The 24318-nt window shown below is 40.6% G+C and overlaps 1 protein-coding gene across 3 annotated transcripts in view; it reads left to right on the top strand.

Moving 5' to 3' along the window:
* The window catches only part of DCDC2 (doublecortin domain containing 2), a 140897-nt gene extending 117958 nt beyond the window's left edge, over positions 1-22939 (top strand). For 2 of the 3 annotated variants that reach the window (XM_038391289.2, XM_043508309.1), the window contains 3 exons: positions 12199-12528; positions 14291-14376; positions 17471-22939. In XM_038391289.2, coding sequence (XP_038247217.2) covers positions 12199-12528; positions 14291-14376; positions 17471-17513 — 459 coding nt within the window. In that variant the 3' untranslated portion in view covers positions 17514-22939. Of the gene's footprint in view, positions 1-12198; positions 12529-14290; positions 14402-17470 lie in introns of those variants that run through there. The other variant, XM_038391290.2, reaches the window with a different exon arrangement.
* The last annotated feature ends 1379 nt before the right edge of the window (positions 22940-24318 follow it).

Raw genomic sequence — 24318 nt, forward strand, 5'->3', positions numbered from 1 at the left:
ATGATACTGCTGCAGTTGTAATGGTTAGATGCACTCAATATCCTATGAAGAGACAGTGTCTAAAGTAGAATAGGATCTAAATAATTTAGAGATCCACTGGTTAAAATGTGTTTTTTTCAATGATGGGTACCTTACTCCTGGAATTCATTTTCTCCTCCACCCACTTAGTTTATCAGAACCCATATTTGTTAACCTTTTCAGTGTGCTCCAAAGCCCCTCTCCCACCTAGGCTTTTGAAGAGAAACAAGCATGCAGGCCTACAGGACATGAAGGGTCGTGGTTTTAAAGCCTTGTGAGAGCTTTCTTCTTGGACGGCAGTCTTATTAAAGAATTTTGAAATTGAACATTGTGCTGATTTTTAAATCTGGTTGTTTCTTAAACAATGCGAGCATGGGAAGGGTGATAAAAATTTCCATTGTGAAAAGCTACTGGAATACATTAATAAATAACACACAGGAGACTGAATAGCAGGTAACTTCTAAGATCAAGTATTCTGTGTTATCTTAGAGTACTGGCAATTACAAAAGTTGGCTCAAGTCAGCTGTTAGTTGTGACACACTGGGCTCCTTTTAAAGGTTATAAAAAGGCTTGTGTTGCTTAGTTTTTATTTTAGCAGTAATAGGGGCAATTTGATGCTCTCAGATAAAATAGAGTCATGAATATATGAGTTAGGAACATGTTGAGATCATTGTGCTTTAAAAGCCACCTTTTTGAGTCTTTGTCTAGCTAGTCAGGCTACGATATAATATTTCTGGTAGCTGGTGATTCTGTGGCTCATTGCAGTAAAATGACATGTCCTATATGATATGGTGTCAAAGGAATATAATTGTATTATGGAACTATATAAATGTTATGGAAAAGGCAAGACATTTGGATCAGGAGCCACTGATCATTTAATAACATTCTTATAATGCCTTTTATTAATACACACTTAGCATTTTTTTGGCATGTTAGTGTTATCAGCAGCAAGGTTAATAGATTTTTCTATGGCTTTTTTAAAATAGATTCTGCAGCAGTTATCATCTTATCTCAACAATCCACTAATGGCCATAACATTCCAAATATCTTTGGTTGAGTAAGAATCTTATGAAATGTGCTAGCTGGCTTTAGATTCTGATGAAGCTCAATGGAAGAAGGTGGGAGGCCGTCACCCCTTTCACTCATCTCTAGAGATGACTGGAAATAAAGAATGAAAATCTAAACAAAAATATCTAAGCCAGCTCTGCAGTGGGGACGCTGTAGTTCACTGAATGGCAAGGTGATCTTTCTGACAGTTGAATTTAGGAAAGGATTGGCATAATCTAGATTGATGCAAATATAATCTTTAAAACTCTTTGATTAAATGGTGTTACTTTATCAGTAATGAGGACTTGCTTGTCCTTCCTTAGGGCCCAGAGCAAGGTTCTGGTCTTCTGCCTTGTGCCCCATCTACAGAAGGAACATTTTGGCGAAATTTCCCACTATTGCTAATATAAATATAAATAATCTGAATATAAACGAGGCCTGTGTGTGTTTATGCACAAACACAGAAAGGGTCAGGGAAGAGAGGGCTTTGCTTTACAGTTGCTTTTGTATAGGTGGGAAAGGGTGAAAGGTAATACAATACTTTTTACTTTTACTTTTTAAAGGTGATAAAATGCAACGAATTATAAATAAAACCCATGAAACTAGTGTCCTTGCAATAAATCAGATTGCCTGTTCCCTGATCTTTCATGATCACCTTTCATGATCTTTCAGCAGGTCATATGACATCTCCTGATAAGAAACCCCTGTCATGAGTTTTCCCCCGGGGTGCAACCTAGAACTGGGGTACCTCTGAGGCCTCTGTTTCACCAGTCTGGGTTCCCTTTCACATTGTGACATTGTGACAAGCTGCAAAGCCCTCCAAGCCTGCCCTCACACAAACATCCACATCCGGCCATGTTCATGAATGCTCTGCCAGCCACTTCATAAACCAACAATAAATAGAAAGGCTCCAGCCAGAATACCCCTCCAGCTTTCCAGCCTCAGATCCCAGAGCTATAACATTCTGAGCCTGACCAATATGAATTTATTACCCAGTCCACCCCTCCCTCCATGTAGAGTGGACAATGCATTAGACCCCTGTTCCTGAGCAGATTTCCCTTTGCACTTCAACCAAAGCACACTATTTTAGGTAAAAATATAAAACAGATTTAGTAACTACAGAAAGTTAGATTTTAAGTGATTATATGTAATAGCATACAGATCAAAGAAGATTACCTAAGAAATAAACAAAATCACAATCTAAGGGCTTATCTACACCACCAACTTTTAGCGACAAGACTGTGTCGAGACAGCCTCGTCTCTAAAAGTCAGCGTGTGTAACGCTCCTTGTTGGCACTTTTGCTGACAAAATACTTCCAGCTCCGCAGGTGGCGTTAGTTTTGTCGGCAGGAGAGCACTCACACTACCACTTGCATCGGCAAAACTTTTGTCTTTCGCGGGAGGGCTTTTTAAGTACCTGTGGAAGACAAAAGTTTTGTCGACAACTTTTCAATGTAGACATACCCCAAGTCTTATACCCTAGATAGGATTTGAATCAAGCAGTGTCTCACCCTATTAGTACAAGCAGGTTAGGTTTTGCATACATAGGCACGAATCCGCTTTTCCAGCTGGGGACCAGCATTTCCCCAGTTCAGTCTTTTTCTAAGGTGTTTCCAGGTGTTCTGTTGTGTGGGGAGTGAGACCCATTGGTGATGTCATGTTCCCCTTTTATAGCTTCTTTCATAGGGCGGGAACCCCTTTGTTCCAAGACAAATTCCCAGCTCAGTTTGTGGAAAAAATACAGTTACCAAAAAGGAGTTCAATACAATGTGATTTAGTGACAAGCCCTTGTGTCGGGGTGGATAAAAATCAATGATTTAAAAAAAAATTAAATTGGATTTTTAAATTTAAATTGGATTTTTTTGATAAAATGTTTTTTGAGGAAAAAACTTATCTAAAGTTAGTTTTAATTAAGACACATTATAGCTCAAAGAGAAAAGGAGTACTTGTGGCACCTTAGAGACTAACAAATTTATTAGAGCATAAGCTTTCGTGAGCTACAGCTCACTTCATCGGATGCATTTGGTGGAAAAAACAGAGGAGAGATTTATATACACACACACAGAGAACATGAAACAATGGGTTTATCATACACACTGTAAGGAGAGTGATCACTTAAGATAAGCCATCACCAACAGCAGGGGGGGGAAGGAGGAAAACCTTTCATGGTGACAAGCAGGTAGGCTAATTCCAGCAGTTAACAAGAATATCAGAGGAACAGTGGGGGGTGGGGTGGGAGGGAGAAATACCATGGGGAAATAGTTTTACTTTGTGTAATGACTCATCCATTCCCAGTCTCTATTCAAGCCTAAGTTAATTGTATCCAGTTTGCAAATTAATTCCAATTCAGCAGTCCCTCGTTGGAGTCTGTTTTTGAAGCTTTTTTGTTGAAGTATAGCCACTCTTAGGTCTGTGATCGAGTGACCAGAGAGATTGAAGTGTTCTCCAACTGGTTTTTGAATGTTATAATTCTTGACGTCTGATTTGTGTCCATTCATTCTTTTACGTAGAGACTGTCCAGTTTGGCCAATGTACATGGCAGAGGGGCATTGCTGGCACATGATGGCATATATCACATTGGTAGATGCACAGGTGAACGAGCCTCTGATGGTGTGGCTGATGTGATTAGGCCCTATGATGATATCCCCTGAATAGATATGTGGACAGAGTTGGCAACGGGCTTTGTTGCAAGGATAGGTTCCTGGGTTAGTGGTTCTGTTGTGTGGTGTGTGGTTGCTGGTGAGTATTTGCTTCAGATTGGGGGGCTGTCTGTAAGCAAGGACTGGTCTGTCTCCCAAGATCTGAGAGAGCGATGGCTCGTCCTTCAGGATAGGTTGTAGATCCTTGATGATGCGTTGGAGGGGTTTTAGTTGGGGGCTGAAGGTGATGGCTAGTGGCGTTCTGCTGTTTTCTTTGTTGGGCCTGTCCTGTAGTAGGTGACTTCTGGGTACTCTTCTGGCTCTGTCAATCTGTTTCTTCACTTCAGCAGGTGGGTACTGTAGTTGTAGGAATGCATGATAGAGATCTTGTAGGTGTTTGTCTCTGTCTGAGGGGTTGGAGCAAATGCGGTTATATCGTAGCGCTTGGCTGTAGACAATGGATCGAGTGGTATGATCTGGATGAAAGCTAGAGGCATGTAGGTAGGAATAGCGGTCAGTAGGTTTCCGATATAGGGTGGTGTTTATGTGACCATCACTTATTAGCACCGTAGTGTCCAGGAAGTGGATCTCTTGTGTGGACTGGTCCAGGCTGAGGTTGATGGTGGGATGGAAATTGTTGAAATCATGGTGGAATTCCTCAAGAGCTTCTTTTCCATGGGTCCAGATGATGAAGATGTCATCAATGTAGCGCAAGTAGAGTAGGGGCATTAGGGAACGAGAGCTGAGGAAGCGTTGTTCTAAGTCAGCCATAAAAATGTTGGCATACTGTGGGGCCATGCGGGTACCCATCGCAGTGCCGCTGATTTGAAGGTATACATTGTCACCAAATGTGAAATAGTTATGGGTCAGGACAAAGTCACAAAGTTCTGCCACCAGGTTAGCCGTGACAGTATCGGGGATACTGTTCCTGACGGCTTGTAGTCCATCTTTGTGTGGAATGTTGGTGTAGAGGGCTTCTACATCCATAGTGGCTAGGATGGTGTTTTTAGGAAGATCACCAATGGACTGTAGTTTCCTCAGGAAATCGGTGGTGTCTCGAAGATAGCTGGGAGTGCTGGTAACGAAGGGCCTGAGGAGGGAGTCTACATAGCCAGACAATCCTGCTGTCAGGGTGCCAATGCCTGAGATGATGGAGCGTCCAGGATTTCCAGGTTTATGGATCTTGGGTAGCAGATAGAATACCCCAGGTCCTGGCTCCAGGGGTGTGTCTGTGCGGATTTGTTCTTGTGCTTTTTCAGGGAGTTTCTTGAGCAAATGCTGTAGTTTCTTTTGGTAACTCTCAGTGGGATCAGAGGGTAATGGCTTGTAGAAAGTGGTGTTGGAGAGCTGCCTAGTAGCCTCTTGTTCATACTCTGACCTATTCATGATGACGACAGCACCTCCTTTGTCAGCCTTTTTGATTATGATGTCAGAGTTGTTTCTGAGGCTGTGGATGGCACTGTGTTCTGCATGGCTGAGGTTATGGGGTAAGCGATGCTGCTTTTCCACAATTTCAGCTCGTGCACGTCGGCGGAAGCAGTCTATGTAGAAATCCAGGCTGCTGTTTCGACCTTCAGGAGGAGTCCACCTAGAATCCTTCTTTTTGTAGTGTTGGCAGGAAGGTCTCTGTGGGTTAATATGTTGGTCAGAGGTGTGTTGGAAATATTCCTTGAGTCTGAGACGTCGAAAATAGGATTCTAGGTCACCACAGAACTGTATCATGTTCGTGGGGGTGGAGGGGCAAAAGGAGAGGCCCCGAGATAGGACAGATTCTTCCGCTGGGCTAAGAGTATAGTTGGATAGATTAACAATATTGCTGGGTGGGTTACGGGAACCATTGTTGTGGCCCCTTGTGGCATATAGTAGTTTAGATAGCTTAGTGTCCTTTTTCTTTTGTAGAGAATCAAAGTGTGTTTTGTAAATGGCTTGTCTAGTTTTTGTAAAGTCCAGCCACGAGGAAGTTTGTGTGGAAGGTTGGTTCTTTATGAGAGTATCCAGTTTTGAGAGCTCATTCTTAATCTTTCCCTGTTTGCTGTAGAGGATGTTGATCAGGTGGTTCCGCAGTTTCCTTGAGAGTGTGTGGCACAAGCTGTCAGCATAGTCTGTGTGGTATGTAGATTGTAATGGATTTTTTACCTTCAGTCCTTTCGGTATGATGTCCATCTGTTTGCATTTGGAGAGGAAGATGATGTCTGTCTGTATCTGTGCGAGTTTTTTCATGAAGTTGACAGATTTCCACTCTATACGGCTAAATTCAGTGCCTTGCATAATCACAGGTTTCAGAGTAGCAGCCGTGTTAGTCTGTATTCGCAAAAAGAAAAGGAGTACTTGTGGCACCTTAGAGACTAACAAATTTATTAGAGCATAAGCTTTCGTGAGCTACAGCTCACTTCATCGGATGCATTTGGTGGAAAAAACAGAGGAGAGATTTATATACACACACACAGAGAACATGAAACAATGGGTTTATCATACACACTGTAAGGAGAGTGATCACTTAAGATAAGCCATCACCAACAGCAGGGGGGGGAAGGAGGAAAACCTTTCATGGTGACAAGCAGGTAGGCTAATTCCAGCAGTTAACAAGAATATCAGAGGAACAGTGGGGGGTGGGGTGGGAGGGAGAAATACCATGGGGAAATAGTTTTACTTTGTGTAATGACTCATCCATTCCCAGTCTCTATTCAAGCCTAAGTTAATTGTATCCAGTTTGCAAATTAATTCCAATTCAGCAGTCTCTCGTTGGAGTCTGTTTTTGAAGCTTTTTTGTTGAAGTATAGCCACTCTTAGGTCTGTGATCGAGTGACCAGAGAGATTGAAGTGTTCTCCAACTGGTTTTTGAATGTTATAATTCTTGACGACTGATTTGTGTCCATTCATTCTTTTACGTAGAGACTGTCCAGTTTGGCCAATGTACATGGCAGAGGGGCATTGCTGGCACATGATGGCATATATCACATTGGTAGATGCACAGGTGAACGAGCCTCTGATGGTGTGGCTGATGTGATTAGGCCCTATGATGGTATCCCCTGAATAGATATGTGGACAGAGTTGGCAACGGGCTTTGTTGCAAGGATAGGTTCCTGGGTTAGTGGTTCTGTTGTGTGGTGTGTGGTTGCTGGTGAGTATTTGCTTCAGATTGGGGGGCTGTCTGTAAGCAAGGACTGGTCTGTCTCCCAAGATCTGAGAGAGCGATGGCTCGTCCTTCAGGATAGGTTGTAGATCCTTGATGAAAAAAACTCGCACAGATACAGACAGACATCATCTTCCTCTCCAAATGCAAACAGATGGACATCATACCGAAAGGACTGAAGGTAAAAAATCCATTACAATCTACATACCACACAGACTATGCTGACAGCTTGTGCCACACACTCTCAAGGAAACTGCGGAACCACCTGATCAACATCCTCTACAGCAAACAGGGAAAGATTAAGAATGAGCTCTCAAAACTGGATACTCTCATAAAGAACCAACCTTCCACACAAACTTCCTCGTGGCTGGACTTTACAAAAACTAGACAAGCCATTTACAAAACACACTTTGATTCTCTACAAAAGAAAAAGGACACTAAGCTATCTAAACTACTATATGCCACAAGGGGCCACAACAATGGTTCCCGTAACCCACCCAGCAATATTGTTAATCTATCCAACTATACTCTTAGCCCAGCGGAAGAATCTGTCCTATCTCGGGGCCTCTCCTTTTGCCCCTCCACCCCCACGAACATGATACAGTTCTGTGGTGACCTAGAATCCTATTTTCGACGTCTCAGACTCAAGGAATATTTCCAACACACCTCTGACCAACATATTAACCCACAGAGACCTTCCTGCCAACACTACAAAAAGAAGGATTCTAGGTGGACTCCTCCTGAAGGTCGAAACAGCAGCCTGGATTTCTACATAGACTGCTTCCGCCGACGTGCACGAGCTGAAATTGTGGAAAAGCAGCATCGCTTACCCCATAACCTCAGCCATGCAGAACACAGTGCCATCCACAGCCTCAGAAACAACTCTGACATCATAATCAAAAAGGCTGACAAAGGAGGTGCTGTCGTCATCATGAATAGGTCAGAGTATGAACAAGAGGCTACTAGGCAGCTCTCCAACACCACTTTCTACAAGCCATTACCCTCTGATCCCACTGAGAGTTACCAAAAGAAACTACAGCATTTGCTCAAGAAACTCCCTGAAAAAGCACAAGAACAAATCCGCACAGACACACCCCTGGAGCCAGGACCTGGGGTATTCTATCTGCTACCCAAGATCCATAAACCTGGAAATCCTGGACGCTCCATCATCTCAGGCATTGGCACCCTGACAGCAGGATTGTCTGGCTATGTAGACTCCCTCCTCAGGCCCTTCGTTACCAGCACTCCCAGCTATCTTCGAGACACCACCGATTTCCTGAGGAAACTACAGTCCATTGGTGATCTTCCTAAAAACACCATCCTAGCCACTATGGATGTAGAAGCCCTCTACACCAACATTCCACACAAAGATGGACTACAAGCCGTCAGGAACAGTATCCCCGATACTGTCACGGCTAACCTGGTGGCAGAACTTTGTGACTTTGTCCTGACCCATAACTATTTCACATTTGGTGACAATGTATACCTTCAAATCAGCGGCACTGCGATGGGTACCCGCATGGCCCCACAGTATGCCAACATTTTTATGGCTGACTTAGAACAACGCTTCCTCAGCTCTCGTTCCCTAATGCCCCTACTCTACTTGCGCTACATTGATGACATCTTCATCATCTGGACCCATGGAAAAGAAGCTCTTGAGGAATTCCACCATGATTTCAACAATTTCCATCCCACCATCAACCTCAGCCTGGACCAGTCCACACAAGAGATCCACTTCCTGGACACTACGGTGCTAATAAGTGATGGTCACATAAACACCACCCTATATCGGAAACCTACTGACCGCTATTCCTACCTACATGCCTCTAGCTTTCATCCAGATCATACCACTCGATCCATTGTCTACAGCCAAGCGCTACGATATAACCGCATTTGCTCCAACCCCTCAGACAGAGACAAACACCTACAAGATCTCTATCATGCATTCCTACAACTACAGTACCCACCTGCTGAAGTGAAGAAACAGATTGACAGAGCCAGAAGAGTACCCAGAAGTCACCTACTACAGGACAGGCCCAACAAAGAAAACAGCAGAACGCCACTAGCCATCACCTTCAGCCCCCAACTAAAACCCCTCCAACGCATCATCAAGGATCTACAACCTATCCTGAAGGACGAGCCATCGCTCTCTCAGATCTTGGGAGACAGACCAGTCCTTGCTTACAGACAGCCCCCCAATCTGAAGCAAATACTCACCAGCAACCACACACCACACAACAGAACCACTAACCCAGGAACCTATCCTTGCAACAAAGCCCGTTGCCAACTCTGTCCACATATCTATTCAGGGGATACCATCATAGGGCCTAATCACATCAGCCACACCATCAGAGGCTCGTTCACCTGTGCATCTACCAATGTGATATATGCCATCATGTGCCAGCAATGCCCCTCTGCCATGTACATTGGCCAAACTGGACAGTCTCTACGTAAAAGAATGAATGGACACAAATCAGACGTCAAGAATTATAACATTCAAAAACCAGTTGGAGAACACTTCAATCTCTCTGGTCACTCGATCACAGACCTAAGAGTGGCTATACTTCAACAAAAAAGCTTCAAAAACAGACTCCAACGAGAGACTGCTGAATTGGAATTAATTTGCAAACTGGATACAATTAACTTAGGCTTGAATAGAGACTGGGAATGGATGAGTCATTACACAAAGTAAAACTATTTCCCCATGGTATTTCTCCCTCCCACCCCACCCCCCACTGTTCCTCTGATATTCTTGTTAACTGCTGGAATTAGCCTACCTGCTTGTCACCATGAAAGGTTTTCCTCCTTCCCCCCCCTGCTGTTGGTGATGGCTTATCTTAAGTGATCACTCTCCTTACAGTGTGTATGATAAACCCATTGTTTCATGTTCTCTGTGTGTGTGTATATAAATCTCTCCTCTGTTTTTTCCACCAAATGCATCCGATGAAGTGAGCTGTAGCTCACGAAAGCTTATGCTCTAATAAATTTGTTAGTCTCTAAGGTGCCACAAGTACTCCTTTTCTTTTTGCGAATACAGACTAACACGGCTGCTACTCTGAAACCTATAGCTCAAAGATATCTCATAATGGAATAGGGATTATAATTCTAATTCTATAGTATGAGACAATATATTCATGTAATGTTTAAGTAAAGTTTTGTAAATGAGTTCCAATAGTTCATGGATTAGGGACCCAATCTTACGGGGGTTCCACAGGCTTCTGTATAGATTATTTAGGTAAATCTTTCTATCTACTCAATGGGACTCAGTGCTCAGTCTAGAAGATACTATCAGAGATGCTTAGTTTTTCAGTTCTCAAACTGTGGATTTGTGTCTCCAGAGGTAACATGCTTGCTAACAGCAAAAATGTTTTTAAATAAATAAATAATATATAGAGGTGAGAAATAACAGACCTCAAACTCTATTGTCCTTCTGCAAATTTGTGTACACAGAGTCAATCCCTTACCTCTCTCTAAAAGTGCAAAGTTTCAAAAAGTTCAATTAATAGAAGATTGCTGGGGGCGTAATAGATCTGGACAAGGAGTTACATGTGAGAAGTGAGGGACGTATGCTTGTTTTGTGAAAATATATGTTTGCTGTTGAAGAAAAAAATCCAAAATACTTAACTTTGTTGTTTTAGTTAAATAAAACAATTTAAATGTCTGTCTAGTGATGTTCTCCTCCTAATACAGCCTGGCAAGAACATCCTCCAAATATTAATGATTAACCTATTGAATTGGAGATAGTTCACTTCCCAATGACTTCATAAATATCTGCTTGTTACCTTTGGTAAATGAAATAACCAAACAATCATTCATTTTCTGGTATAGCTGTAAAACTAATCTGAAAAGTTTTCAAAATAAATCAATGTTTAAAAATGTATAGTGTGTACCTTCTAAAAATGAAACCTACATCTATCTTTGAGTTGTGAAGAATATGTATTAAGGTTATAACAACCAACAAGAATGCACTTTTATGTAGAAAACCATGATTAAATTGAGTCTTCCCGACTAGTGATTTAAATCAAATCCACCCTGCCTTGCATGCTCCGATGACTCATGGCAGCCATTATCCACAGGTTGTCTGAAAGGTCCTCAGGTGAGGATAAGCCTTTTCCATGGCCCATTGTCTTTGTTGATGGACCATTCAACTTGAATAGCCCATTCATGATGTGCTGGCTAGCCTGAATGCAAACAAACTTTTGGGTGTTACCCAGGAGCAAACACATTTGAAATACAAATACATAGTCAATATTCATAACTTCAGATACAAAATGATACATTCATACAAATAGGATAATCATATTCAGCAAGCCATAACTTTTCCATAGACACCTCACATGACATATATTGTAAAAGATGCTACATAATTATATCATAATCATATTACTATGGTGAATATGTGGTGCAGAGTGTCACAATCCACTCTTACTAAATTGGGAGAGTATGTTTAAATGAAAAATTTATTTGTTATGCACAAAATAATATTTTGTTGATGCCAAAATAACGTTTAAGACAGTGGGATCAGATTTTTCCAAAGTTCTCAGTTCCAACAATTGGAGCCAGGTTTTTCAGAAGAACTCAGCTCCTGTGTAGGTACCTAAATTGACTTTTTAGCAGTGCTTAGCTCTTAGTAGCTCCCACCATTCTCAGTGTGAGTGGTTGGGTGCTAGGCACTTCTGACAGTCTGGCCCATTGGTTTTCAAATTTGGAGCATGTGAACTGAAAGTAGATTTCTTATGAAATCTTGAAAATGTAGGTAAATGAATGCTTTGTATTAAACACTAAGTTTTCGCCACTTAAAGTTGTGCAGTATAGTGGTTACCTAGCAGTCTGGGACAGGGTATATGGCACCTCTGTTTTCAGGTTCTCTGGGGCATCTGCAGTAGGTAGACTTCATCTGTTCAGAGGCCCTGTGCCTCTGTTTCCGCAGTAATCTCTGCAGGCTGAGGAGAGGGTGATGTGTATGCGTCCCACCCTCTGCCTGTCCCACTCACTGTTCCTGCTCACCATGCAAATCCCAACCCTCACCCCTCTAGAAGGGGGAATATGGGATTGTGGAGTGGTTGATCCCTCATACTTTCCCACACCCACAATACCTCCTGCCATCTTCCTCATGGTGTGAATAAACTGGACTTTCCCCCTTCTTCCCCCTTAGTTAGAGAGAAGCTACTGAGACACATGATTCTTGGGCTGATAATATATTTAGACCATTTATATAAATAACTTCCTTGGTGTAAAATAGTACAGCAGTCCTTCATGATGATGCAATTATGACTTAAAGGTCCACCGTATTCTAACATTGCTTGGGTTGTTTTGATTAAAGATGTTTGCAAATGACAACTCTGCTTTTGCTTTCATCAGAGGCCAGCAGAAACAGTAGATGAGGAAGAAAATGAAGAAGAGGGAGATGAGGGAGAAATGAATGGAGATCAGGGAGAGGAAATGGGGGAGGCCGTTAATGGAAATGTTCTCCACAATGAGATAGAAGAAAATGAAGAGAAAATAAATGAGAATTATGGAGAAGAGCAGGAAGAAGAGAATCTTGGACAGCTGGAGGAAGAGGGGCCTTTCCGCTTAAATGGTGAAACTAATGAAGAAAACGATGAGGAAATGAAGTCGTTTAATGATCACAATGATCTTCATCCTGAAGAAGAAACAAAAGCACCAGAGGACTTTGACAATCAAAGCCAGGTAACCGCTTGTTCTTTCAATTTTTTATTTAAAAAAAAAAGATATCGTCTCATTCTTTCCAGCGCTAGCTCTCTGTACTGCAAATGTAGTCCAACTCAACCACGATGAGGCCCCTGGAATCTCGTGGAGTTTCAGCTGGCAGGAAAGTGATTTCCCGTCATTTACAACCCCTCTCATCTTATGGCTACAACGTCAGAATTCTTTCTTCAACTGGCAAAGTATGTATTTGTATTTGCTCTCAAGAAGAGCAGGGTGATTGTATATTTCAGTCTTCACTTCCTCTGTCAGACATAGCAGGGGGACAGTGGGATGCACATAAGCATGTCTACTGGTTCATGAAACCAATACCTTGTTTGTTTGGCTGAGTTGCCCTGCACAGAGGTTGCATTTAATAAGTGTTGCTGCCCTCATTTCAGGGAAGTCTTACTGATTTAATTTTTATATTTTCAGATAGAAAAGGAATGTTAAAATAAACGAGAATCTTAAAGGCAGGAGATTTCTCTTCATGGGATTTTAAAACACTAGTCTCGTCCCTTAGGACAAGGGGTGGGGCATGCCACAAATTTAGGGAGAGGTGCCTGATGCTGTAGTGCTCCATTTGCTGATAGGAGAGGGTCTTCAACAGCAGGAAATGGAATCAGAAATGTTTTCTGTCACGTATGAAAAGCCCCAAGTGTTTGGTAACCTGAGCAGTGGATAGATTTCCTGAGCTTACGTTGTGCATGGGTTGTAAATTTAACATGGTACTCCCTGACTGGATTCCCCAGTGTCAGGGATAGGACAACTGGGGCCAGCTCTCTGATTGTATACCGTTAAGAAGTGAAAGTTCCTGTACCTCCCATGATGCTCCACAGGTGCCAACTTTCCTGCCACACCCCCATCCCTGCCCCCATCCCCACCCCAACTCCGCCCCCTCCCTGCCCCTGTTGGACCTCTCCCCAAATCCCCACCCCGGCCCTGCCTCTTCCACGAGCGCACCACATTCTTCCTCATCCCCCCTCCCTTCCAATGCTTGCCACGCGAAACAGTTGTTTCGCGGCACAAGCGCTGGGAGGGAGGGGGGAAAAGCAGGACGCGGCAGCATGCTCAGGAAAGGAGGCGGAGGTGGAGGTGAGCTGGAGTGGGGAGGTGGGTCGGGGAGCTGGAGTGGGGAGGTGGGTCGGGGAGCTGCCAGTGGGGGCAGAGCAACCACCAATTTTTCCCTGTGGGTGCTCCAGCCCCGGAGCACCCATGGAGTCAGCACCTATGTGATGCTCAGGATAGTCTCTACCATACTTCTAAATTTGGGATTTATTCTGACCCATTGGTAGACACACAAGGACATTTTCAAATAAAGATTACCAGATAAATATGCAACAACATTCTCATCAGAAGTAGGATTTATTATTTTCTGTGCTTGATATGTTGATGGAATGCTTTTGGGAATGGTGTGGAGAATATGAGAGGGTTTATGCCACAAAGTGAGACTACATCTTTGGGAGGTTCAATTTAGAAGGGATGTTTGCTCAGATGGGGCTATAACAGGAAAATCTTCTAATTTGAGCAAAGGTTCTGGTACTTTCACCTTTTTCCAATTTATCCTTACCTGATGGGAAGACCCCATGTTTGTATAAGCTACTCAAGAATGTTATGTTGGTGACTAGCTCGTAGATATTAGTAGAAATTCTAGTGTGGCCCACTTAATTATATATTTGTTGACATGCAATGAAGTCTGTTATCTGTCAAGCTTAAAATATCCATTTTTGGTTCCTTTTTTCTCTAGACTGATTTTCATCTGGAAAAAACATCAAATCCAAGAGTAACTGTCACCAGCCCACAAGAAAGTGAAAAATATGACCAAACCAATGAGTATGCTGCTGTAGCATAGACTTTTTAAAAAGTAGATTAGCAAAAATGAATATTGTAATATTTGACATTTAAAGCATGTTGTTATCTGTGATTGATAATTTATAATGTAAAGATACAGTTGAGTACCACCTATTGAGTCTTGAAATGATAATGCCATATGGATTGACAGATACTGAACATCCTATTAAAAGGAAGATTGAATTATTTTCACAATATGTGGCTTACTGATGAGATTTTAGGGGGAAAACGTAAGGGTTTCTGTTTAGAAATACTATAAATAAGTGAGCTATTCCTTCTTCGATATCAGATGATAGTACTAGAATCAACCCATGTGTTAGTCTTCCAGTGTACTCCAAAAAGCATGTTAGACATCAGAGTTTTTTCAGCAATTTTGTTTAGAAAAGAATATTTTTGTGACTTCTAATGGAAAATGTATGTTTTTCTTAGATTAATAAACAGCTAAAAATATGAGGTATACTTAATTCCCAGGCTTATAATTTAGAGGTAATGAGCCAGATTCTCCTCTTGGTGGAGTTCACCCACATAAAACTGGAGTCAAGAATCTATCCTAATTAGATGTTCCAAACTTTACAGTGGCTTTCCAGTAAAGCGGCAGCATTAGTGGTGGTTCTATAATAAAAAGCACAAATATAGCACTATAAATAGAGAGGGGGAGAGAGAGACTTCAGTACTGCAACACTGATCCATGTTCTTGGATCCCTGCCGCTGCAGAAAGACCCACTGACTTCATTAGAACTCTGCACAGATGCAGGAAGTCTGCACATAGAATCATTTGCAGGATTTGGGCTATAGGGTAGAATTGAGCAACATTTTTCAGATGCATAATTTATTTGCTGAAAAATGCAGTTTCACTTGACCGCAAACTAGTCAAGCAACTGGCATGAATCTGCTGAATAGTTTCAGCCAATTTTTTTTTGTGGCCGACTTAGGACCATTCACAAAATGGCTGGAGGAGGTGGTGTTGAGTAGAGCAGTGCTTCTCAAGCTATCTGATGTGGAGGACTGGCAATTTTTTTTTCCAATGTGCGCGCAGATCGGCAGCTGATGACTCACGGACCAGCACCGGTCAACGGACCACCACTTTGAGTAGCACTGTAGTAGAGCACTTACCTGTGATGTGGAAGGCCTGTCTTCAATTCCTGCCTCTGCCTGTTGTGGAGCAGGAATTAGAAATCAGTCTCCCACATCTCAGGAGGGTGCCCTAGCCACTGGGCTGATGGTTATAAGAGAACAAACCATATTGCTTCCTCCTCTAGTTCTTCTGTGTACCTAGCCCTTTGTTTCCTTTGCTTCCAGAAGTGACTGCTGGAAACTAGAGCTGTTGATTAATCGCAGTTAATTCACACGATTAACTCAAAAAACTTAGTTGCAATTAATCACAGTTTTAATCGCACTGTTAAACAATAGAATACCAATTGAAATTTATTAATTTTTTGGATGTTTTTCTACATTTTCATATATGTATTCTCTGTTGTAATAGAAATCAAAGTATATAATTTTTATTACAAATATTTGCACTGTAAAAATGATAAACAAAAGAAATTGTATTTTTCAATTCACCTCATACAATACTGTAGTGCAATCTCTTTATTGTGAAAGTGCAACTTATAAATGTAGGTTTTTTTTGTACATACTGCACTCAAAAACAAAACAAAGTAAAACTTCAGACCTACAAGTCCACTCAGTCCTGCTTCTTGTTCAGCCAATTGCTAAGACAAACAAGTTTGTTTACATTTACAGGAGATAATGCTGCCCTCTTCTTATTTAATGTCACCAGAAAATGAGAACAGGCATTTGCATGGCACTTCTGTAGCCAGCATTGCAAGGTATTTACATGCCAGATATGCTAAACATTTGTATGCCCCTTCATGCTTTGCCCACTATTCCAGAGGACATGCTTCCTGCTGATGATGCTCATTAAAAAAATAATGCATTAATTAAATTTGTGACTGAACTCCTTGGTGGAGAATTATATGTCTCCTGCTCTGTTTTACCCGCATTCTGCCATATATTTCATGTTATAGCGGTCTCGGATGATGTCCCAGCACGTTGTTCATTTTAACAATGCTTTCACCGCAGATTTCACAAAGCGCAAAGAAGGTACCAATGTGAGATTCTAAAGATAGCTACAACACTCAATCCAAGTTTAAGAATTGACGTGCCTTCCAAAATCTGAGAGGGATGAGGTGTGGAGCATGCTTTCAGAAGTCTTAAAGAGCAACACTCCAATGTGGAAACAACAGAACACGAACTACCAAAAAGAAATCAATCTTCTGCTGGTGGCATCTGACTCAGATAATGAAATGAACCATGCATCTGTCCACACTGTTTTGGATTGTTATTGAGCAGAATCCGTCATCAGCATGGACACATGTCTCCTAAACTGGTGGTTGAAACATGAAGGGACATATGAATCTTTAGTGCATCTGGCATGTAAATATCTTACGATGCCAGCTACAACAGTGCCATAAAAACTCCGGTTCTCACTTTCAGGTGACATTGTAAACAAGAAATGCGCAGCATTATCTCCTACAAATGTAAACAAACTTGTTTGTCTGAGCAATTGGCTGAACAGGAAGTAGGACTGAATGGACTTGCTGGCTCTAAAATTTTACATTGTTTTATTTTTGAATGCAGGTTTTTTTGTACATAATTCTACATTTGTAAGTTCAACTTTTGTGATAAAGAGATTGCACTACAGTACTTGTATTAGATGAATTGAAAAATACTATTTCTTTTATTTTTTTACAGTGCAAATACTTATAATCAAAAATAAATATAAAGTGAGCACTGTACACTTTGTATTCTGTGTTGTAATTGAAATCAATATATTTGAAATGTAGAAAACATCCAAAATATTTAAATAAATTGTATTCTATAATTGTTTAACAGCGTGATTAATTGCGCAATTGATCACGATTAATTTTTTTAATCGCACGATTAATTGCGATTAATTATTTAATTGCTTGACAGCCCTAGTGGAAACAAAACAAATTTCTGTCAACTTTTGATTCACCTGAAGTTTTCATCAGTTTTGGTTTGGGTTTGAACTGAATCCTTTTTCTTTGAACTGCCAGCAAAACAAGAAATCAGTTATTCACCCAGCTTTACTATAAGGTAAGACAGCTTCATTCAAATATAAGCCCATAAGCTAATATGGTCACTTTTCAAACTAGAAAGTTTACCCAGTCACAATGTTAAATTTTAACTAACTTTTTACAACAAATATTAAGAAATTTTAAATCTCTGTAGTAGATTAATAGATTAATGGAAGAAAATTTAACTTCTGTTTTAGTTTTGAAAGTTGGATTGCGGCTGATTTATCAGCCAGTGAGAAACTAATTTATAAATGAAAACACTGGCCCTGATCCTCCGCTGGCATAACTCAGTTTAGCTCCACCGATGTCAATGGAGCCATCTCTGTTACACTACTGGTGATTTGGCCCACTAGTTTTTTTGCACAAAACTCTGCTATAAGTGCTCTATGTATTAATCCTGAGCATAGTCCTTACAGTTTAAAAATGTTACTTCACCTGTCGCAGTAAGATGGGTCCAGATACGCTGAGGTTTCATTTGCACTAGTACGTAAGAGCATCATCCAGAGCACTGATTGTCTTTATTACATGGATTTCCACTGTCTTTATTTTTTTTCTAAACTTCAACAGATAATGCCACTATGTTGCAAGTCATAGAAATGAAATTTCTCGGATCTTAGCATATTTTAGCTAACTATAGATATGTGATAGAGGTTTCTTGGTTTTGATTTTGAGGTAGGTTTTTTTTTGTTAATGCCTAGCAAATTATTACTAAACACTCACTTTTTGTGGTTATCATGCAGTTAATTTTTTTAAGTTCATTCTAAGCTGCTGAAACAAACTTAAAAAATGTAAAAAAAGCATTCACAGTAATTGAAAAACCACCTAAATTGCTATATTTTCTCTAGCAGATATTTCGATATTTCTCCCCAATGGAAAAGTAATGTATGTTGATCCTTCAATATATCTCAGAGTGTTAGCAATATAAAAGGTGACATTAAAAACCAGAGAAACAAAGTCTGTACGTATTGCTAGAACTCAGAGATAAACTTTTACAGTGTTTAGATTTGGGTATGGTTTATTGAACTGGGCTGGACAAAGCATGGGGAATATTCCTGTTGGAACAATTCTGCACTGGGTCCCCAATTCAGCAAAGCCCTTACCTGTGCTTAACACCACCTTTATTCAGCAAAGCACATGGGCATGTCCTTAAGTGCTTTGCTTAAGTCCCATTGACTTCAGTGGGACATAAGCATGTGTTTAAAGTTAAGCACATGCTTAAATGTATTTTATTTACATTTTAAGCAATGGTTAAAAAGATCTGTAGAAGATCTCTAGGCACTCTGACAATTAATCTTCCAGTAGTTACACTGATTGCATTTAGTTAATTTGCTCCTGTTTTATCAGCTATCAAAAGCCCTCTGTATCTTCTCTGGTACATATGCTCTACTTTCTGTAAAACACCGTAGCAAATAAATGGCTGTTATAGCATGCTTTGCTCAGTCAGAATTGGGTCGTTCATGTGCCTAGTTAGAATTAAGCACATGCCTAAGTGCTTTGCTGAATTGGGAACTAGGGCACTGATCATGGGATTGTTGTAGCTACGTTGAGCCCCGCAGAGGTCAGTGGGATCCGTGTGGTGCAGAGGTGCACCTCTTGTTACAGGATTAGGGTCTAGATGACCTAATAGGTCCTTTCCATCGTCAGTACCTGTGATTTTTTCCTATACTCCTAGGATCAACAATAGATAGCAAATGTGAAAACTTTAAGGGATAGATACAATTTCAAAAACATCTTTGTGTGAAAACTTTGTATCTAACAGTAGGTACATGAAGGTCCCGATAACAAATTTTCTCTTTTTCTACTTTGTTTATTCTGTGTATTGGTAGCACGCTATATAGTCAGTGGCATTGTTTCCCTGTAAGTCAGTGCCTCCCTTTCTTAAAAGACTTTTATAAACATCAATGGGAGAGAACATAAACTTTCATATTTTTTCATTTTTTAAAAAATTTCAGGACATGCTATTTAAAGGGTTAAACTGAATTTTGTTTTCAAATTAGTTTTAAAAAGTTCACGTTGATAGTATATAGTTAACTCTAATGTAAGATTATTTCATTTATTGTCTGACAGCAGGCAGTTTTCATTCATTCTTACAAATTTCTCTCTGATGCTTACCTAGGAAACATCTGAGCATATGTTTCTTCAGGATAGCAAATAAGACTCTTTAGAAAATAAAAATATAGGCATTTTCAGTATGTCATCTCCGTAGTGATATATAGTATCATTCGGAACATGAATGTTGTACCAGGTACTTTTCAATATGAAGAGAAAGGATAAGCATAGTCTATAACTGGTAGTTCTTATGACATCACAGTGAAAGTGATAGATCTTATATCACTGAATCCTTGAGTGGGTGGCCTTATTAAGAGTTTTCCCTTTAAAATATTCAGTGGTGTAGGGATAAAGAAGTGGCCTAAACTAAATTCCACAATTCCCAAATGAGAATTGGGGAAACTCTGTTTACCCTTGACCACACTACTGAAGATATTTCCTTTGGACACCAACATTTAGGTATCACCGATCACTTTTGAAAATCTTAGCTAAAGGAGGCATCTCATTATTATGCTTATAAATGCACAGGTCAGGACAGGACTTTATATTTGTTCTGCACAGTTGGCATTCAACAAATACTTTATTGAATTGTTTAAAGCTAAATAGCTTTATCTGTTCACCAGGGATAGCCCAGGAAATTTTCAAATCAGCTGTGCCTTCCCAGTCTGTACACATTCTAGGCAGTTAAAGGAGGAGATTAAGCCACCAATGCAGCAAAGGATTGAATCATGTGCTTAAATCCCATGGGACGACAGCATGCACTCAAAGTTAAGTACATGCCTATGTGTTATGATGAATTGGGTCTACATAAAGTAAGTTCATATAAGGAAATGGAAATGCCTCACCAATTTCAGTGTATGAAGTGAAGACAAGTTAAAAAAATCCAATCTAAAATAAAGCTAAATAAATATTTCTTGTCTGTTAGCAGAAAAGAAATACTCCCCTAAAATGGCAGTCTGTACAAAATACTGAAAAAGAGTGTTGGCCATGGGTATCTTAATGTCTGGCTCAAACACCCATTAAGTTGGCCTTTAAATTAGTCAGATACCAAATCAAGTACCTTAAGAAGGTTATTACAATTATTTTACTATAAAAGTTACTTATTTCATAAACCACAACAGCAGCCTAGTGCACAGGAGGATTGGGGAATCCTGCTAGTGGCTGGCTAAGAACTCAACACACACAGCTAGCCTGTGCTAAATATCTATTTTATTACTCATCTTCTTTCCCATCATGTCTGATTGTAGGCTGTTGGGAATGGAGCTGTCACTTCCAGTATTTGTACAGCTGCTAGAACAATGGGTGAGGACTTTGGGCACTACTGCAATATAATTGTTAAATAATCACAGGAGGAGCAATTGCATAGGAACACTGTTCATAGATATATCATTTGGGTGATTGAAATCCCTCTATGTAGCCTCTAGGCAAACAAAGCACTTTAGACATGCCGGTATATAGTAAAACCATTCACCTGCTTATGGATTATTGTTTATGGGCACATCAGGGTATGCGTCAAATATGTACAGGTGTATACACCTAATGTGTGATTGAAGCTTCTGTTACTTTGTCAATGGAAAGTAAGATGCTTCTGGTTCAGCTGCTACTCCTTATACTTAGTACTGGCTCTAATGGTATTTCTCATTATATTTACTTACTGAAAAGGGAATTATACATATATTTAAAGTTTTAAGCACATCCTTCAGTGCTTTGCTGGGTTGAGATGAGAACTCTTGAAGAATTGAGCCCTGAATGCAGAGGAAAAGAACAGCCTAGACCTGGCAGAGATGCTGTCAATGGATGAGGAGCTCAGAAAGAGATGTGTATGGGGCTGGAAAATTCTGGGAGATAATTAAAGCCTTTACAACTATAGGGCGTAGCTCTTTTAAACTGATTGAAGCCAACTCCTGGCATATCCTGTACTGCAGAGCTCCAGTGCTTATTTTGTGCCAGGGCTTGGCAGTTCATAGCCTCTGGGCTTGGCAGTTCACAGCCTCGGCCACCTCTGGGCTTGCTACATCAGTTACGAATGTAAAAAATTGCTTGAGCCCTCGCCACCTCTTTCATTACAAATGAAGCACTGCAGAGCTCCCACTGGTTTCAAATCAGTGATATGATGTGGCCTTCTTTATAGGATCATTTTTACTCTTAGGCCTTAATCCTGCAACAATTTACTCACATGCTTGACTAGGCACACTAGCTAGCCCCATGGAAGTCAGTGCAAAAGGTTAAGAAGGTGGCTTAATGGGCCCCAGGCCTTAATTTCATCACTTGTTCTTTGATGTATGCTTGCAGGGATGTGGAGTATGCTTGGATCAGTTGTTTAAATTACTTCAGTAAGTGTAAAATAATCACAGGGGTTTAATGTGAGCTTTCCTCTCTTCTAAAGAGAGAGGCTCCACCCCTATATATTTTTTTCCTCCACAATTTAAATTTTTTTAAGGGACAGTTATTCTGGCTGCTCAGGGCAGTCCCAGGCCTGGCGTAAATCAGGGGAGCTTCCACTGACTTCAATAGAACTCTACCAGTTTACACCAGCTGAGGAGATGGCCCACACATTTGTTTAACGTGACTCCAGAAAATTTTCAAAGTGATTCAATACATTTAGAACTGGTGGTAGTGGGGCTTCCTAGTTGTAGGCTGAGATATTTAGGCTCTGAATTCTAGCTACAATATTATGTATATTTAAGTCAGAACATGCCCTTTAAACATGGGTGCTGACACCATTCAACGTTTGTTGTATTATTTCTTTCTTGTGTCTTTCATGTAATACGTAGATATTGTGGTTATAATGTTACTTTACTGTTTGCATGGGGAAAAAAACCCTGAAATCCTAACTCCGTTTCAAGCTCCCTATTTGGAATTTTACTTAAAGGTGTTTACATTTCCCAATCTCCAAAGTGAAAGAAAGAAAAGGCTGAGCAAAGCCAACCCCTCCCCACCGCACCACTGCAAGCAGATGGTCTGAGCATTGATTGATTATCTCCAGCAGAGAGACCAGCGCAATTCTGCCCCATTCCCTAGTTCTGATGCCCGAGGGAGCCTTGGCATCTACAAAGGAAGCTCAAGGTTTCCCTCAATAATATGCTTGTCCTCAAGTTACCGTAGATGAGAAATCAAGTGGCAATTCAAGTGGTGTCAAAGAAATGGCTCAATATGTTCAAGAGTACCTTTCATAGCTGGATACCTTCCTATTTTCCTTCTGTCCAGAGATAAAGTAGCTATGACAATATCCTTTACCTACCCTGCACACAGTCTTATATGGGTAATGATATTTTTAAAAACAGGCATTAAATAAAATATACTTTGCAAAACAAATATATAAATCAAATATTATATTGTAAAATGGTAGAATGCTTTTGTGAATGGAAACACCCTATTTATTTTATAAAGAGAATTCTATGCCTTCATTCCGTTATGTGTGGGGTTTTTTCCCCTTATTCTGTTGTAGACCCAACATTGTGAGGGAAACCAGAGGTATGTGAGGCAACATGGAAGTGTGAAAATGCTCAAGAGTTTGACTTCTTGAGTCTATAGTATTTTAACAGCTCAATGAAATACATCTGAAAGTTGCCTGAATTTAAACCAAGAGATGAACCCTGATACACTGAAGTCAATGGGATAGTTTGCATGTGTCATGATTCATAAGATTGAACCCTGATTTGAGGTAACCCCTCTGAAGACTAGAAATATATGAAGAGTACCAAAATTGACAAGAAGGTCATAGGTCACATCAGCAAATTGAGAAATAGTTATCTTTCCAGTGACCTTTGACACTAACAGTTGAGGAGTTCCAGTCTGACTATGCAGTCCTTCAGAATCAATTCACATTGTCATGACTTTGAGACATAGAGATCAGAGGTCAAGCCAAAGGCTTTCACAAATTCTAAGAATATATTTCCTAAGAAACATGGCATGACTTTCAACTCTTCAGAGCCTAGGGGGATTTTTTGCAGTTCTTCAAAGCTACATACTATACAATATAAGAGCACTTTCAGTTTCACATGTGGAAATAAGCATTATTCCTCTTTCAGAAACAATTCCCTTTGTTGAAATAAAAAAGTATTGGAATTTAATACCTTCATCTGTGTGTAGAAAATGTACAAGGGTAGATCCAACAGGATACTAAAACAACACTCACTACACTTCTAAAAAAATAATAATCAAGGTTAATAAACAGATTGTTCTCTGTATAAAAGTGAGTAATTTAAAAAACCAGACAAACCCATGTTAAATGACTATGACCTAGTCAGAGGACCTGGTTACAACACCACTGTCTGGGGTTCCAGCATGTGGAACAAAATCAAAGCTGTAAAGTGATAGGTTCTGACTGGTACCATTAATGGGCCTTGGCTTTACCCTGGATACCCTGAATCCCAGTCAGGCAACAAATTTTAACCCTATTGTAACCTGGTCAGCACCCTTGGTTTAGTTGTAGTGCAAAATCACCTATTTGTGCCTTAACCCCTAGCTTGATTCACCTCCCTATCACAGGTCAAGCTGAATCGTTAAGAGGAGCTCAGGGTCTGATTTTCCTCCCAGATCAGATGATTGCAAGCTACAGCAAGGCCTGTTGGGGAAGGGGGAAAGAACTCTAAAAAGAGCTCCCTTCCCCTCAGCTGGAGATGGTCTTAGTGACGCTCCCTGGAATTCCTGTTGGCTGTCTGTGAGGGGGCTGGGGATAAAGCTTAGGTGAGGCTTGGCTGAGTAGGTTAGGAAGGAAAATTAGATCAAGAGCCTGCTAGTGAGGCTCTGTAGGATAAGCTGAAGTAATGTG

This window comes from Dermochelys coriacea, chromosome 2 (assembly GCF_009764565.3).
Source record: "Dermochelys coriacea isolate rDerCor1 chromosome 2, rDerCor1.pri.v4, whole genome shotgun sequence".
Taxonomy (NCBI): domain Eukaryota; kingdom Metazoa; phylum Chordata; order Testudines; family Dermochelyidae; genus Dermochelys; species Dermochelys coriacea.